Source organism: Polypterus senegalus, chromosome 13 (assembly GCF_016835505.1).
Source record: "Polypterus senegalus isolate Bchr_013 chromosome 13, ASM1683550v1, whole genome shotgun sequence".
In the NCBI taxonomy this organism is placed as follows: domain Eukaryota; kingdom Metazoa; phylum Chordata; class Cladistia; order Polypteriformes; family Polypteridae; genus Polypterus; species Polypterus senegalus.
The window spans coordinates 29,563,161-29,580,626 of record NC_053166.1 but is presented as its reverse complement, the minus strand read 5'-3'; the positions used below and the strand labels follow the sequence as shown (position 1 = coordinate 29,580,626).

General features: G+C 35.3%; 1 protein-coding gene across 1 annotated transcript in view; it reads left to right on the top strand.

The window, feature by feature from the left end:
• LOC120542097 (polypeptide N-acetylgalactosaminyltransferase 10-like) overlaps positions 1-12,695 on the top strand; it is a 106,838-nt gene extending 94,143 nt beyond the window's left edge. Inside the window, exon 12 of the mRNA XM_039774256.1 lies at positions 11,835-12,695. Within this exon, the coding sequence (XP_039630190.1) occupies positions 11,835-11,996 (162 nt within the window). The 3' untranslated portion in view covers positions 11,997-12,695. The remainder of the gene's footprint in view (positions 1-11,834) is intronic.
• The last annotated feature ends 4,771 nt before the right edge of the window (positions 12,696-17,466 follow it).

The window sequence follows — 17,466 nt, the reverse complement described above, 5'->3', positions numbered from 1 at the left end:
AGAAATGTTGTGTCACAAAATTGCTTTTAAGGTCACATGGTTATGATTCCTTATATTATGGTTTGATTTATCTGCGACCATTGAGGTGCAAGCAGCCATTTTCTTCTGATGGTGGTGCATGGCATGGATTTTTCTGTATTCAGAATCTTGTCTGTCTGTCTGTTCATCCATCCAGAAAATAGGATGGTTTGACTACCATAGTCATGATTTATCCAGGTTAATGTGTTGCTCCTTACCTCCACTTTCTAACTTTCTACTATCTTCTACATCCTTAGGGAGGTGTGTGTGTGTGTGTTTTTTTTTTTTGGTTGCACCAGAAGTTGTTTTTCACAACTCACTCCTCATCTCCAACTTACCTCAGTTTTGTTTTCTATACACAACTTACTGCATCTGCACCTTTTTTTAAGGTTAATATTAGGTTAAGCTATGCTAAAAATAAATGCATGACTTTATCTTACTTTATGTCAAGAAAAAAAGCAACCTAATAACTGCCTTCTAATCCATGATTAGCTTTTCCTGCAGCTTTGCATAAACATTCCATTTACTCTCAAAGAAACTGACGACACAATCTGCAAATGTCTTCATTCGTCATGCCTCTGAAGTTAGTGTTCCCTGATTTCAAAGTAATCCCTCAGCTGATACAGTGGGATGCAAAAGTTTGGGCAACCTTGTTAATAGGCATTATTTTCCTGTATAAATCGTTGGTTGTTACAATAAAAAATGTCAGTTAAATATATCATATAGGAGACACACACAGTGATATTTGAGAAGTGAAATGAAGTTTATTGGATTTACAGAAAGTGTGCAATAATTGTTCAAACAAAATCAGACAGGTGCATAAATTTGGGCACCACATAAAAGAAATGAAATCAATATTTAGTAGATCCGCCTTTTGCAGAAATTACAGCCTCTAAACGCTTCCTGTAGGTTCCAATGAGTGTCTGGATTGTGGTTGAAGGTATTTTGGACCATTCCTCTTTACAAAACATCTCTAGTTCATTCAGGTTTAATGGCTTCCGAGCATGGACAGGTCTCTTTAACTCACACCACAGATTTTTAATTATATTCAGGTCTGGGGACTGAGATGGCCATTCCAGAACGTTGTACTTGTTCCTCTGCATGAATGCCTTAGTGGATTTTGAGCAGTGTTTCGGGTCGTTGTCTTGTTGAAAGATCCAGCCCCGGCGCAGCTTCAGCTTTGTCACTGATTCCTGGACATTGGTCTCCAGAATCTGCTGATACTGAGTGGAATCCATGCGTCCCTCAACTTTGACAAGATTCCCAGTCCCTGCATTGGCCACACAACCCCATAGCATGATTGAACCACCACCATATTTTACTGTAGGTAGCAGGTGTTTTTCTTGGAATGCTGTGTTCTTTTTCCTCCATGCATAACGCCCCTTGTTATGCCCAAATAACTCAATTTTAGTTTCATCAGTCCACAGCACCTTATTCCAAAATGAAGCTGGCTTGTCCAAATGTGCTTGAGCATACCTCAAGCGGCTCTGTTTGTGCTTTCTCTGCATCACTCTCGCATACAGCATCTCCTTGTGTAAAGTCGCGAATGGTTGAGCGATGCACAGTGACTCCATCTGCTGCAAGATGATGTTGTAGGTCTTTGGTGCTGGTCTGTGGGTTGACTCTAACTGTTCTCACCATTCGTCGCTTCTGTCTATCCAAAATCTTTCTTGGTCTGCCACTTCGAGCCTTAACTTGAACTGAGCCTGTGGTCTTCCATTTCCTCAATATGTTCCTAACTGTGGAAACAGACAGCTTAAATCTCTGGGACAGCTTTCTGTATCCTTCCCCTAAACCATGATGGTGAACAATCCTTGTCTTAAGGTCATTTGAGAGTTGTTTTGTAACCCCCATGTTGCTACTCTTCAGAGAAAATTAAAGGAGGAGGGAAACTTACAATTGACCCCCTTAAATACTCTCTCATTATAGGATTCACCTGTGTATGTAGGTCAGGGGTCACTGAGCTTACCAAGCCAATTTGAGTTCCAATAATTAGTTCTAAAAGTTTTGGAATCAATAAAATGACAGCGGTGCCCAGATTTATGCACCTGCCTGATTTTGTTTGAACAATTACTGCACACTTTCTGTAAATCCAATAAACTTCATTTCACTTCTCAAATATCACTGTGTGTGTCTCCTATATGATATATTTAACTGACATTTTTTATCGTAACAACCAACGATTTATACAGGAAAATAATGACTATTAACAAGGTTGCCCAAACTTTTGCATCCCACTGTACCTAATATCAATTTTCAGTTTTTGTGTCTATGTCTCTCTCTCTCTCTCTCTCATACACACACACACACACACACACAACAGGCACAAAAGTCTTGCTTGCCACCCACCAACTAGTCTAAATCCAGTAGTCTAAAGAGTTCCACTGATTAAAAGTCTGTATAACCATACACTTGACAGTAAATGTTCAAGCCTATCACTTTTTAAGCAGGCTTTGTAGTTCAAATTCTCTTTAAATTCAACGTTGTTTTTCATCACCAGTACAAGACTTCTCTCTCAACTCATGGAGCTCTTATGTCAGCCTGTCACATACGGTTACATCAGCACTTCCATTTCTTAAAACAGATCTCTGAGGAAGCTCCACTTTCTCCTAAAAACATTTGCTGTGTTTGCTGTCATGAGGTTGACCTTTACTGTATTGTTCACTTCTTGGCATAAAGCCTGAAGGGTCTGTTGGTAGTTTAGATAGAGTGCTCAGAATGAGTAGAAGGTTATGGTATGTAAGATGGAGATAATGAGATTTGGATTCTAATATGTCTATTAGGATAATAAGTCAGCAAACCAAGAGAAAAGGGATATGTTGCATGCAGAAAACAAAATGAAAAGGTGAAGGTCAGGTAATACTCATTGGGAATAGAAAGGACACTAGAACCAGTACTTCAGTTCTAATCCAGTATCAAAGTTCTGAAAATGTGATGGTACTAGCTTTTTTATAATAGTAGTAGTACCGAGAAAGTTGGTACTGCACTCATTCATATCTGCAAGTAGACAAATTACAGAAGGCAAAAAACTGAGTAAAAACTACATATAAAAATGGTTGTCAGTGGTGATGCTACAGCACAACATAAAAGAAAAACAACTGAGGTCAAGTCTGGAAATGCTTTGTGTTCACATAGGAAAATAGGCAAAACACACACACACAGGCACACAGGTTCCTGTTATTGCCACTTTTACCCCCATTGTGGAATTAGTTCAGAAATAGATTTGTGCATGCTCTGAAAGCTAAATAACATTACTGATAAAATGAGGTGTAATTGTTTAACTTGTGTTGCCACACATTTGTGAGAGGAGGTAAAGAAGGTAACAAGATTCATCACTTTTAATAGTGTCCTTTACATCCCTGATAAATGAAATGAGGCTTTGCATTCATTCTCAAATTGTAATGAGCACTTCAGTCTAAGCATCCGTCCATTTTCTAAACAGCACGTCCACTTCAATGTCCAGGAGGTGGGATATCATGCATCCACAGTCACGCATATAAGGATGTAGGAGGACTGGCAGCACTAACAAAAGTTCCAGCAAGTAAACCTATAATAAAGGCTCAAACAAAGTGTCTTTTTGGCATGTCTACAGCTGTAATAGCACAAGTTGTTCTAATTTTTAAAACGCAAAAAATGTATTTAGGTTTTCAATGTTTTGAATGGACAAGGTACGTCTCCATATTAATACAGCATGTACTGTGTTAACAGTAATGCATAAACTCTGAATATGCAGTTAGCAGGACAACTAAAATGGCATACTTCAATTTTAAAGCTGAATCAGAAACATTGAATATGTCTTTCATTTGGCTTTTGAAGGCAAACTACCGTTTATTAGTATAACCCATAAGTGAAAGCATACCTCATTGTATGTGAAAGGTATGTTGAAGAATGTAATACTTACTCATACTTACAAATTCAGTTTATTTAACCACAGCCCAAGTTATTTTTTTTAATTCTGGATTTGTACACAGTTATAAGCAATAAAAGAATGTGATCACTCATATAAGAAACCTTGAAAACATCAAAACAACGGCTGTTTAATAGGAGTTCTGGAAAAAAAAGGGTAAATGCCAAACTGACAAGTTTGATTTCACACAGGAAGCTTTAAAGTTCAGACAAAGTTGGGTCATATTTGAAAATTCAATGCAACATGACTTTACAACACTTGAAATTTGAATTAATTTGACTCATCCATCAAATATTATTCTATTTATAACCAGCTAATGCTGCAAATATAAAATCTTACAGTACCAAATGTTATAAACTTAACAGAGTGGTTCACTGCCAAACCACACGTTAAAACTGAATTATTACAAAACAGCTTTTAAGAGTTCGTTTAAATGGAAATATCCTGAATTATCTTGGAATTAACTAATTAATCAGCATATGTAATATAATGTTTTATATTTTTACATAATATGGATTGTAAGCAGTAATTTTCATTTACTGGACAGAAAATGTCAGAATAAATTTAGAATGTGCACATGTATAGATAAATCGGGTAGTTTAAGATGATAATATTCTTTTTAAACCCTATCCTGAAGTCCCCCAAGATTAACACCCCCCGGCCCATCTTTTGTTACTTTAGACGAATCCTTACCTCTGCCTCTCATTTACATTCAAGCCCTGCATTGTATTTTGATATTTATAAATGATAAGATTAGTTTACTTAATGGATAGTCGGGTAACTACTTGATAGATATACTAGTATTTTAAACCTGTGGTTTCTGTTAGTATTTGTATATTTTTTATTACAGAAACGGCACAATATTGTTCACTATAATAATGGAAGTACTTTAATAAAAGAAATCATATACGATTTTTGTTTTTGTCATGTTGTCAGAAGGTATTGAATATCGTAGAATTTCACTGGTATTGGTATCAAATACAAAAATTCTGGTATTGCGAGATCACTGATTGGGAATGATAGCACAGAAGTTGAATTCACAGTGTGAGACCTTGCGTGTGGTTATAAAATAGAGAAAGTGAATATATTGTATTTTCTAATATCAATAAACAAATGATGAATCAGATTTGAAGAACATGACCCACAGGTTAGTAGAAGTGTCTGTCAAAGAGAGGAAATTGTTATTGGCAATATCATGTGTGCCATGGTAAAATAATTGTACTTATGGGTATGAGGAGGTTTGTGGGGCTTTACTGTAAAATTATTGAGGACAAGTATAGTGCAATGTGCAGTAATCTGTGCAGGAAAAAAATGTAATATGTGAATCAGATGGTGTTAAGTGCATGATTGTTTTTAAGGAGGAGCAAAAAGATGTAGAGGATAAACTACATTTGTTTTAATAAAAATATATATTATAATAGGATCTGGTGGTAGATGAGTTTTTGTACAGATGGAAAAGAAAAGGAAAATACATGATCTGAAAGTTCCACGAGATCTAAAAGAAGTAAATTTGCTTATAACAGGTATCGAGCAGTATATGATTCAAAAACCTCTGATATTAACAAATTGCTACAGAATTATTTGGAAGAGGTACATAGAGAGGCTGCTAAATGTATAGAATGGATGGGGTAAAGATATTGGATCAAATGCCTAACATAAGAATGTTGAAAGAGGAAGCTGCAGAAGCAGGGATATATAGGTAATGTGACAGATCAAACTGAAGCTGCTGTTGTACATTACAAAGGCTGTTGAAGCAGGACCGGCCTGGCTGCAAGGGGGAATATCTGGCTGGGTTAAAAGCACAATGCCCCAACCCCCCAAACCACTCCCGCACCATGTCAAGCTCCCCCACAGAAACGTTTGGGTGTATTGGCACTTCTTGGATTTTTGATCTTTAGCCCGGGCTAAGTTGAAGAATTTCTAGTTAAATTGCATCCTTTTTCTGTGGAAAGATGTGTTCACTCCTGTGTGCAAAGAGAAGAATGAGCCCCTGGAGGAAAATTACAAGGAAGACAAAGATAACAAAACAAGTGCATTTATTTTTATAATAGTGGCACTCGTAGTAAAAGGATACAAAAGAATAAAACAAAACCATGTTAATCCCACTGGGTTTTCCGCATTTAAATGTAACTGAAATGGTAAAGTAAATGGAATTGTGTTAAATGAAATAGCAACAGTCCTAAAATCTGAGTAAAAATGAAAACTTAACTGAAATTAATACTGCATACTTAAAGTACCTAAATTCAATAAAAATGGATGGAAACAAAAATCTGTTTCTGCTTTTCTTTTTCTTTTGTTTTTGTAAATAGGCCAATTGCTGGTAGCCTATTGTTAACTAAATTAATACTTCAATAAATAACCCAGGTGTAAAAAAGAAAGTCTTAATTGTCTGATTTAAGCTCAATCTGCTAAATTAGTGAAGAGCCACAGAGCTGTTAGGATGAATTGGTTCAAGTTGGCAACATGTGTAACAATTATAATATTTTCAAAGTCACTCTGTTTTTATCTGCAATGATATGCAAAATGTTTGAATGCAGTATAGCAGGAAATTCCATCATTCTATAAAATGTACAGAAACAATACAGACGGGCAAGAAGTGAGTGTAAATAATGTGGACTGTGGGGTTTGCTGGACTATGGTATGGAGATTAACACAGTGAGCAAAATACTTTTCATTAGTGATGGAGCATTTTCTTTAAAAAATTTGTTTTGTTTTTTTTGGTATGAACTTACTTTTCAGGGGTTCCAAAGATAAAGGACCACCCAGACTTCTCTGGTTGTGCTACCTTGCATGAATATGGCAGCATTTATCCAACGTAATGCTTCAATGTTTCCCCAACTTTCAAATTTATTAGTTGTGCTACCCACTAATCTTGACTGCTTGCCCCAGTAATAGGTGCAAACTCCAAGGGGAGGGGGAATTGAGTGTAGCGGCATTGTGGTATCTAGTCCTGAAGTAAATTATTGCAAAGATGTGAGATTTTAGAACCTGCAGCCCTTAAATATGACATGCCTTCCTTCTACACCTTGTTGAAAGTTGTTTCGAGACATAAATTTGACACTGCCTTTAAGCATTAATATGATCTCTTACTTCAAGCAAACCTATTTCCCCAATTCTCAGTCTTTACTATGTTAACTTATATTGCAAAGCCAATGAGTATTCTGACCTTTTATTTATTATAAAAAGATACAAAATGTGATTCCGTTAAAAAGTTGTATGCATTTTTTGTGGGTATGCCCTTTGCATATGTGATTCAGTATAAAAATTGTGTATTTCATTTTGTTGTTAAAAAAAAAAACAATGTTCTTCACATTTATTTCTACTTCTAGAATCTGTAACCAGTGCGACCCTCTTATAAAAATTTTCTAGAGGGAAACACTGCGCTTCCATATTAAAAAAAAAAAAAAAAATCATATGTCATTTTCATCATTCTTTCCTGCATCACAGGCAGCTGCAGAGTACTTGAAATAGAATAGGAAAACTGAAAAGCAGTGGTTAGTGACTAATCCAGTTCTTTAAAGTATATGATACTGCAGTGGCAATCATAGTCTATTACAACTAGTGTAAGGATGAATCATGAAACGGCCAAATTAAAATTGTGGGTTTTTAGTCCACATTATTAGCCTGGCGTATCTGCTATCAGTTAAGTGTTTCAGATTTTGGGTAACCATACACAAAAGGCCACATCTCCAGCTCCTTTATACTTGGCCCTTGGATTATTAATTAAACCAGTGTTCACGGATCCAAGATAACAATTAAGTATGGAGGAGTGGGGGTCATTAATTATATATAAGACTCTAAACATTCTTTTCTTTTTTAGATTTTAAAGTCAAACCTAAAGCTCACATACAGCCAATATAAAATACTAAGACTAATGAAATCTATTCAGATAATCTTTGTTTTTTCTTTTGATTAGGCTCTTGCTGTAGAATTTTGATCAAGCTGCAGACAATTTATCATTCTTAGGTAAATGTTAACATGGGAGAAGTGGTTAGGGGGAACTGTAATGGCTGTAATATTACCAAGGAGACAGACTTCCTCAAACTCCTTGATGTCCTGCTCACTATAGGAAAGCTATTGCTATATATTTCCTCTCTCTTATCCATCTAAAAAATGTAGGAATGCAATCCATTTACCAATGGTTATAGCAGAATCTGCCACAACATGAATTTGTCATCACATTTCCAAAAAACTGTGCTGATGATAACGCTGTTCTGTTAGCCAGCATGATTAAATAAGATCTTGAAATTGTTTTCACAGTTTACTGCAGAAATTCAGTAAGTAGTGTGCTTATGAATGGCTGCATGACAGTCTTGAAGCTGACATGACATTTGCTTCTTCTGGGGTCATTTCATGTCAGTTCAGTCTTCCTGCTCAGCTAAGCCATTCGTGCAGCTGGAGGAGAGTTAGTATACAACTTCCAGCCTAATCCTTTTCCAAATGGGTAAACCTTGGACATCTCAATGCCATTTATTTTTTTTTTTTTTTGTGTGGCCTAGTTGTAAATATGCTTAGTATTGTTTTTAAAGGACATGACTGTGTGTTTCAGATTTATTTTGTTTATGAAAGATTAATATTTTCTTTATTTCATTTTAAGTGTGTCAATGTCATTTTAGGCTCTCGGCATCTTATTGATTAGTTGCTTGACATACATTACAAGGCCATTAGTTGCTTGACATACATTACAAGGCCAAGCCTCCCAAGAGGCTGCACTTGTCACTCCATGAACATTCCACCATGTAACTCAACGCTTCAGCTGTGTCTTGAGATTACAGATTTAAGCCTTAAACAGTGTTAGTCTTGATCTTATATTCTTTGGTCAGTGACTCCTAGCTTCCCAATTCTTGATTTGATTCCTAGTCTTAGTGGGGGGTTTTTTTCTGGCGATTATTCTTGTAATTTTTAGTAAAAAGTCCTGTCAATTCTTGTTATGGTTTTGCCCTCTTTATTTTGTTTTCGTTTACAAAATTTCCATTCTACAAAACTGCTGTGGTGTTTAACAATCAATTCTGCAAGAACGTATTACACAGCTATTCAGTGGACCCAACTTAGTATATCACTCTGTCTGTAACAAAAATGAGACTGGTCAAATTCAAATTATCACCTCTTTGCTGCCAAGTGTAATTTTGACACCAGAAGAAGTCTTTGCTAATGTGTCTGAAGGAGACATAGCATTGAAAGATGAAAGTGCAGAATAATGCAACACTGACAGAGGTTGAGAGTCTGTCTTGCGACACTTAAAGTGGATAGGACTGGCAAGCTTTGTTGGGCTGAATGGCCTGTTCTCGTCTAGAGTGTTCTAATTTATACCTCACATTGCTGGATGTAAGTGCAAAATGTTAAAATGTGGTTATGGTGAAATAGTAAATTTAATTAGACTTGGCAATTTTTTTACTACTGCAGATTCCAAGTAGGACTTTAGTTTACTTATAAAATGTATACATTCTTTAGTTTTACTAGAGAGATTGAAAAGTGTGTTCTTCCTCCACTCCTTCAACTAGTTAGAAGAGTCCCACTGATATTCCCTTTAAACCCAAAAGGACTACCACATTTACATTTGTCGGATTTGCAATGTACCAACTTGCTCTAGCATATTACATTAACACTGCAAATAGGTGGGAGAGATACAAGGCATTTTTTTTTTTCTTTTACGAGATCATGTAGATTCATTAGAACTAGTAGTAAAGGCATATCCTGCTGTCTATGTAACAAAGACTGTAATATTGGATAGGTGCACAGTGCTTATGGCTTTAAGTGCAAAAGAAGGATGAGAAATTGATAAATAAGTTGTATATTTAAATGCTTCTACGTATATAGAAGTGGTGGCTCTGAGGCTAGGGATCTGTGCCGGCAATCAGAAGTTTGCCTGTTTAAATCCTGCAAATGCCAGAAGTGATTCCACTCCATGAAATGTAAATGTAAACATTTAAATGTATACATTTAAGTGTTAACGTTTGTGATGCACCATCTACTGGAATGTATTATGTAATGTGTGTAGTAATAAAATGCATTGTACTTTTAGCTTTATCCTATACACTGCTTAGGAATATATGCGCCTGATTCATATTTGTGAAATTTAAAGTGTTATCTGTCAGCTGTACATGCTAGGTATTAGGATTTCAGATGCAGTTCATAGTATATGGTCAGATCCTTGTAATTATATAATAACCATTATTTACTATAAAAGAGAAGGATATATTTTATAGGAAAAGGTTATGCTTGTAAGGTTTGTTTTAACTTTTTAATTGAAAATTTGTCACAAAGTTGTCTGTGTATGTTTCTCTGAAGTATTTGGAGTACAAGCATATTGATGTACTTGTAAGTTAGACAGTTGTGCAGCCTGTTAACTACACTTGGCATACTTCAGAAAACGCTTACATGTACACACAAAGCAGGTAATTGTTCTTTCATACTTGAATGGTTGTCTTGCAGTTTGCACTCATGGTGAGGCTGCCACTTGTAGAAAACATTCCTGTGCAATGTTTGCATCTCTTCCTCAGTCAACATGAACACGCAAAAAAATTGAGGTGCACAGGCAGCTCTCTAGACAAATTTAGTTTGTCTTCCTTGATAGCAACATAATGTCATTTTCCCTTTCCCACAAGTGTGGATCCATACATGCAGAAAGTATTCTCCGGTTGCCTTTGGATGTGGTTAAGTTTCTTGTATGGGCTAAACATGTCACTGAGGCATGGATAATTGTAGTGGCTATGGTGCTTTATGCATTTTCAAGAATACATGCAACTACTTTGCTGTTTAACTACCCATTTAGCAGATAAAGCAGGATTTTCTTTACTGGGTTTTTTTTTTGCCATACTTGGATGATATCCAGTGCTGGATGAGGGAAAACTGTTTGAAACTAAACAGTGATAAAACAGTAACCACTGTCGTGGGTACTTCATGCTAGATAAAAAAATCAGTTCACACTCATATTACAGTAAAAGGCAAGATGATTCCACTATCCTCCACAGTTACAAACTTAGGTGTTAAGTTTAACCCACTCTTACTTTTCATAGCCATACTGCCTCAGTGTCTAAGACATGTTTCTGTCGCCTCAGGAATATAGCCAAACTCTGATCATCTCTGTCAACATAAGATGCTGAGAAGCTGATCCATGCTTTTATATTATCCTGTTTGAACTACTACAACTCTTTGTCAATTGGTCTTCCCTAAAAGACCATCCAGATGTTACAGTACATTCAAAATAGTGCTGCAAGTATGCTTACTAATACACAAACGTATTCCTATACAGCCCCTGTGTGTATATAATATAAGGTTCTGTTCCTCCTATACAAGTGTCTTACTACTACTGTACTCACATATCTTGGGGGCTTTCCTTACTCCATACACTTTGGCTGTCTCTCTTCAGTCTGTATCCTCTAACTTTCTGGTTTTCTCATGGACAGAGCTGGCTAAAATGCATAATCAGGCCCTTTGCTCCATTGGCCTGCCCCAGTCTAAACAGGCATCAACTTTGACTATTTTTAAATGACCATTGCAAACTTGGCTCTTTCAGTGTGCTTTTTTATGATTTTATAATGGTGGTTTATTTATTTATTTTTTACTTTAAACTACAACTCTTATTTTAGTGGCTTTTTTAGTATATTTTCTATTTTAACATAGAGATGACATTGTTTATACTGTGCTATCTAAATACAATTTATTATATTTGCCATTTATTTCTAAATGTAGATAAGATACTTTGTAAATGATTACTCTCAAATAGCAAGATCCTAATGTTTGTTTTACTTGTGTATTGTACATACTAATATTGTATAAGATGGCTAGTGAATGTATTCAGAGTAATTTATTTTTCATATATAATAGAGACAGCCTGAGCAAAGTAGACTGTCTTTGGTAAATAAAATAAATTTCTTCTAACTAATTACTTTATCCTCTGCTCTTCTAGGACAAGTCACTGTATCATCCAGTCAGCAACAGTTGCATGGACTGCAGTGTAACGGACAAGCGTGTGTTTATGAATAGCTGTGACCCTTCATCTTCAACTCAGCAATGGATTTTTGAAAAAATAAACTCGACGGTTCTTGAGGAGTTTAACAGAAACTCTTAGTGTTTAATTTAGTGTTATTTTCCTATAAAACTGAATAATCTGAAAATCTTTATTCTTTACAGGGAATATAGTTAATTTGTAATAATCTTTTTTGTATTATTGAAGCTTATGATGTGTATTTCATGCATTGAGCAAGCCAGTTTAGATATGTTTTAGGTTTAAAGATGAATATTCTCATCCTAAAACACACATTCAAGAAGAAAATTGTCTCATACAGAAACGACATTATAAACTGATATTTCATATTGAAATATTTCATCTATTTATTTATTTAGTTTATCAGAGTTTCCAACAGATCATTTACACAGATCAGCGACACAATTAAAATCACCTGCCTAATATTGTGTAGGCCCTACTCATGCTGCCAAAACTGCTCTGACCCATCAAGGCATGGACTCCAAAAAACCTCTGAAGGTTTCCTTTGGTATCTGGCACCAGGATAGATACAGCAGATCTTTTAATATCTGTAAGTTCTGAGGTGTGGACACCATGGATCAAACTTTTTATTCTTACAGTTGCTTGATCAGATTGAGATCTGTTAAATGTGGAGGCCAAGTCAATATCTTGAACTATTTATCATGTTCCTCAAACCATTAGGTTTTGCAGTGTGATGGGACAGATTTTCCTGCTGAAAGAGGCCACTGCCATCAAAAAACACACTTGCCATGAAGGGGTGTGCATGGTCTGCAACAATCTTTAGGTAGGTGGCACATTTCAAAGTAACATTCCCATGAATGCCAGGACCAAATTTTTCCCAGCAGAACATTGCCTCCACTGGCTTGCCTTCTTCCCATAGTGCATCCTGCTGCAATCTCTTCGCCAGGTAAACAATGCAGAATCACCTGGCTGTTCGCATGATCTAAAAAAAGAAAGAAAAAAAATAATACATCAGACCAGGCCACTTTCTTCCATTTCTCAATAATCTAGTTCTGATGCTCACATGACCCCTGTCGATGGCTGAAAACACTTACAGTGGCCACCATGGGCACACTTACCAGTCTGCGGCTTTATAGTCCAATACACAACAAGCTGTGATGCACTGTATGTTCAGACACCTTTCTGTCATGGCCAGCATGAAGTTTTTAAGCAATTTGTGCTGCAGTAGCTCTTCTGTGGGATTTAACCAAATGGGTTAACTCCCCACACATATCAGTGAGCCTTGGGTGCCCTTGACTCGGTCACTGGTTAACCGGTTGTCCTCCTTAAACCACTTTTGGTGGGTACTAACCACTGCATACCATGAGCACCCCACAAGACATGTCACTGGCCCTTGTCAAAGTTGCACAGATCCTTACAGTTTGTCCATTTTCACTTTTAAGAACCGACTGTTCACCTGTGGTCTAATATATCCCATCCCTTGACAGGTGCCATTATAATGAGATAATGTTATTTACTACATCTGAGTCTTCAGTTTGAATGTATTACAGAAAGTTATGCAAGTGAAAAGGTGCTGTTTTTATATTACATTTGGTTACAGGGGAATTATAGGGTCAAAAGTGTTTATATTAAAAGGGGGAACAACTTGCACTAAAAATATTTATGATATTAAAAATTATGACTTTCAAATGTTAAATATTCTAATGAAATATTTTAGATGTATTTAACTTTATGTACTGTGCAGATATTTTATTAGGATTATGCTCATATTTAAATTAGTATGCACATTCCATGATTTTTATTGGTTTGTTTTCAAGGCAATCCTTAACTTACTTTCAGTAACCTGTCAATAGTACTAATTTGCAGCATCTCTATTCCAATATTTATTCCATAATTAAGAAGCAAACAACAAAAAAATGAAGACCACTCTGTTATGTATAAATAATGCTTCAGAATGACTATAATCCAATAGTACTTCTTTTTGCACATTAGATTCTGCAACAGTAAAGTGTCATAATTTATTAATTAATAAATATTTTACTTTCAATTCTCCCTTTATTTTTAATATAGAGTGATAATGAGCTTCAGTACATGCAGAACCATGTAAGATCTTGAGTCACAACTTCACTGAGACAGTTTCTTTTATGTAATGTATGTAACTTCTGTTACTTATTGAAACCATTCACTTAGAAGCCACCAAAATTGCATGTAGAAATAAGTTATCTTGCATACTGTAATAGATCAAAACTTACTTTATCATTACAGACTGTAATTGGAACAAGCTGCTTGGTATTATCAGTTGCTTTTATAATGCATTGACATTGCCACAATCGTACATTTACATAGACAGCTTAGCGATATTTGTAATTGGCTTTCATCTGTTTGTGGGTCATTAAACATCAGATACTGGAAAGACTATTTAAACAGCAATCAGTGCTATTTTCATAGTATCACGGATATCCTACAAAGTAAAGTGTGTTACTAGAATTTGTTTTAATGTTAAGCACTTTAATGCCAAAAAACATATTTTAAACGATAACTTCTTATAAGATATAGTTTAATGTAGACAGTAATGCTGTAATTTGTTTCATGGTCAATACTGTGTGTCAGAAAGCTTCACTCGTTTTCTGACCAATTTGCTGCTTTAAATTCTGTTTGTCAGGGCTATAGACTGGTATTGTATCCCAATTTTTAAAACCTAAAAGAAAACGTTGATCTTTTCCATTTCTCAAAGATAACTATTATAATTGCAGGAATCAACACCAACCCCCAATGCAATTCTGTAGACGTTTTGTTAGTTTTTCTAAAGCTCTCGGTAAAAGTGATTTCTTTTTACAAATCTCTTAAATATCTAATCATGGTATTCTGCATTAAACAAATGACTGAGTCGATAATGTAATGGAGTCTAATAAAGCAGAATATATAAATCTGTATATAATTTGTAACAGCAGAACTTTTTAAGATGTAACTTTTTGTTCTGGACTGGCTTGCTCAGCTGATGAAATGTCTTATGGTGAGGGGCGAGGGTCTTGTAATTTTAAACTTGAAATGATGTACTGGTGCCTTGCAGGACAGGAACAGAGATTATAAAATTCTGCTTCAAATTTGAGGTACCGTTTTAAAAAATCTCTGTCAAATTTATTTTATATTTTTTATATCGGCTTACACTCCCTTGCCATGTTATTTTCCTCAAAGTTTCTTCCTATATTTTTATACTTTTTTTCCACTTAGATTCTGCATATTTCTGATAAGAAAAATGTCATTGTCTTTTAACATCACTTTTATTTTGATAAAACACTGTCAATCTCTTTGGTCATTTACCAAGTGAAAATATTCTTCAGAAGTCTGTGTCAAAAAGTAGATTGGCTTCATTGAATTTTGAATATATAATTTTATTAGTTTAGTCGCTTTAAAGACATTTTGTTTCACTGCTAAATTAATTTTGACTTTTTATAAAGTAATAAGCTTTAGATTTTTTTTACTTGCAGTAGAACAGTTACTCATACAAGTATACAATTCAGATGTCAAAAAAATCTGAATTATGCAATTATACGTAAGCCGCCATAGTAACCACACAACTCTTGAACTGACAAGTTTCCCAGCATTTTCCATAGATCCTAGAAGGGGCGGACTTTGGTCAGGGCCAGGGGCGTGGTCAGAGGTCATCTATGGCCCGCCTTCAGAGCTTTAAGTAAAGATAGCCGTGGTTAGTGGCAGCACGAACTCTTGCCCCAGGGTGAAATCGTTACCTTGGCAAAACCCCAAGGGTATTCATGAAGTGCATGTGTGTTATTGTGCTTATCAGCCACCATCTTTACTGAGCTTTTAATATTAAAGAATTTTTTAAGAAGGTTCAAATTTTCCATTTTTCTTTGTAGTTAAGGCTGTTGCAGCTCTTTGTGGTCATGTTAAAATTTCACCCATTTGGTAGTTTGTTCTTTGTTCTCCACATAACAAAATACATTAAAATATACCATAACATTATAAAACTTAATGTAAACTATTCTGTTAAAAGTAGCATGAAAGTTTGTTTAAGTAAATACCACTTTTATTTTTCTAAATTACAGAAATTATACTAGTATGTGGAGTGTGAGCCTAAAAACTGGAATGGATTTCCACTTCAATCCTGTCATATTTAGCACCAGGCCACCTACAACTCACTGGTGAGCTCCTCACATTCCAGTCATAAATTTTCTAAAACTGCTCCCAGTCCGTGTCATTCCAAACCATTTTATATTTTAATGGTGTGGGAAAAGCCACTGCAAATGATCAGAGAGGTCTCATCAAGTGTCTTTGAATTTGTGTTACTTAAGCATATTTAAAAATGACAATCTTTTTTTTCTCTCTCTCTGTATTTAAATTTAAAATGATTGGGAGAACATTACCTGTACATGTGAATATCAGCTCTTTCTAATCTCAAGTACAAAATGTGCAACATCAAGAGTACACATCTGCTCAAAGTGTACCACATGTCACACGATCAGTATGTTCAACACATTACATTAGTTGTTATTTTACTGAGGTCTTCTACTCAAAACAATCATAAAATGACATTTTTACGCATTGTTATTTTTGTCTTGTTGCACGCATGCAGATCAGATGAAAAAGTATACAGTTAGCAAAAATCATTACATAACGTGCAGCAAATCTTGACTGGATTTAATTAAATAAAAGTGATGTTAAAAGCTGTTTTGGATTTACTTTGTATCAAATTTGTAATAATCATGTTTAAAAGCTTTAAAATAGTCTTTTCCATTAATGCAGTTTAAACGGCTCCATTTGTACTACTTTTTTCCAGCAAAGAAGCCTTGTGTATTTTAACAAACAAGTAACTTTTTAGGGGGATGCAATTTCTATTTTTATAATGGTGAAATAACTTTTTTTTTTTTTTTTTGTCTAAATACTGAGGTTGTATACCACTTCACAGGTGTATTGTTCTTGGGATGACCGAACTAACGAGTGAGGCTATAACTGAATTTGTGTGGTGTTTTGTGTTTTTTAAAAAAGAATATAATGTATATTTGGCAATGTCAGACGGTAAAGTATTCTTCAGTTTGTGATATGGGTTCATTTTTTACTATCTTAGTTGAAGCTGTAAAGTATTTATATATTTAACAGACTGTAAAAAAGGGAATTGTAAAATATTTTGCCACAATGTAAAATAAAATTTTATATTTGTTTTTATTTAATGTGTGTTTATTTCACTGCTAAGTGAAATCTGTAAGGTCACACACACACACACGCTTCTATTCCTCTTGAACTGTTAAGACTTGTAGCACCTGCTGTGTCACACACTGTCACTCTTCAGGTCTGTCCACTGTAACATCCTTTCCTTCTGTCATCATTTCTGAAGGCTAGTCGGGCCTTTTAGGCCTCACTTACAAGGGATACCCTGCCATGACGGAATTCAGCAGCCAATCTTTTGTCTGGGGCTTGTGAACGGCGCACACAGACTACATGGGAGTGAATCTCCAAATGTGTAATGTTCTCAATTTTTAGGAATTTGGTGATGATGTGATGCATAGTTCTTTTTCTGAAACAGGAAAACTACACTATAAACCTCAAATGCATGAAATGTACATGGTTTAGTCGA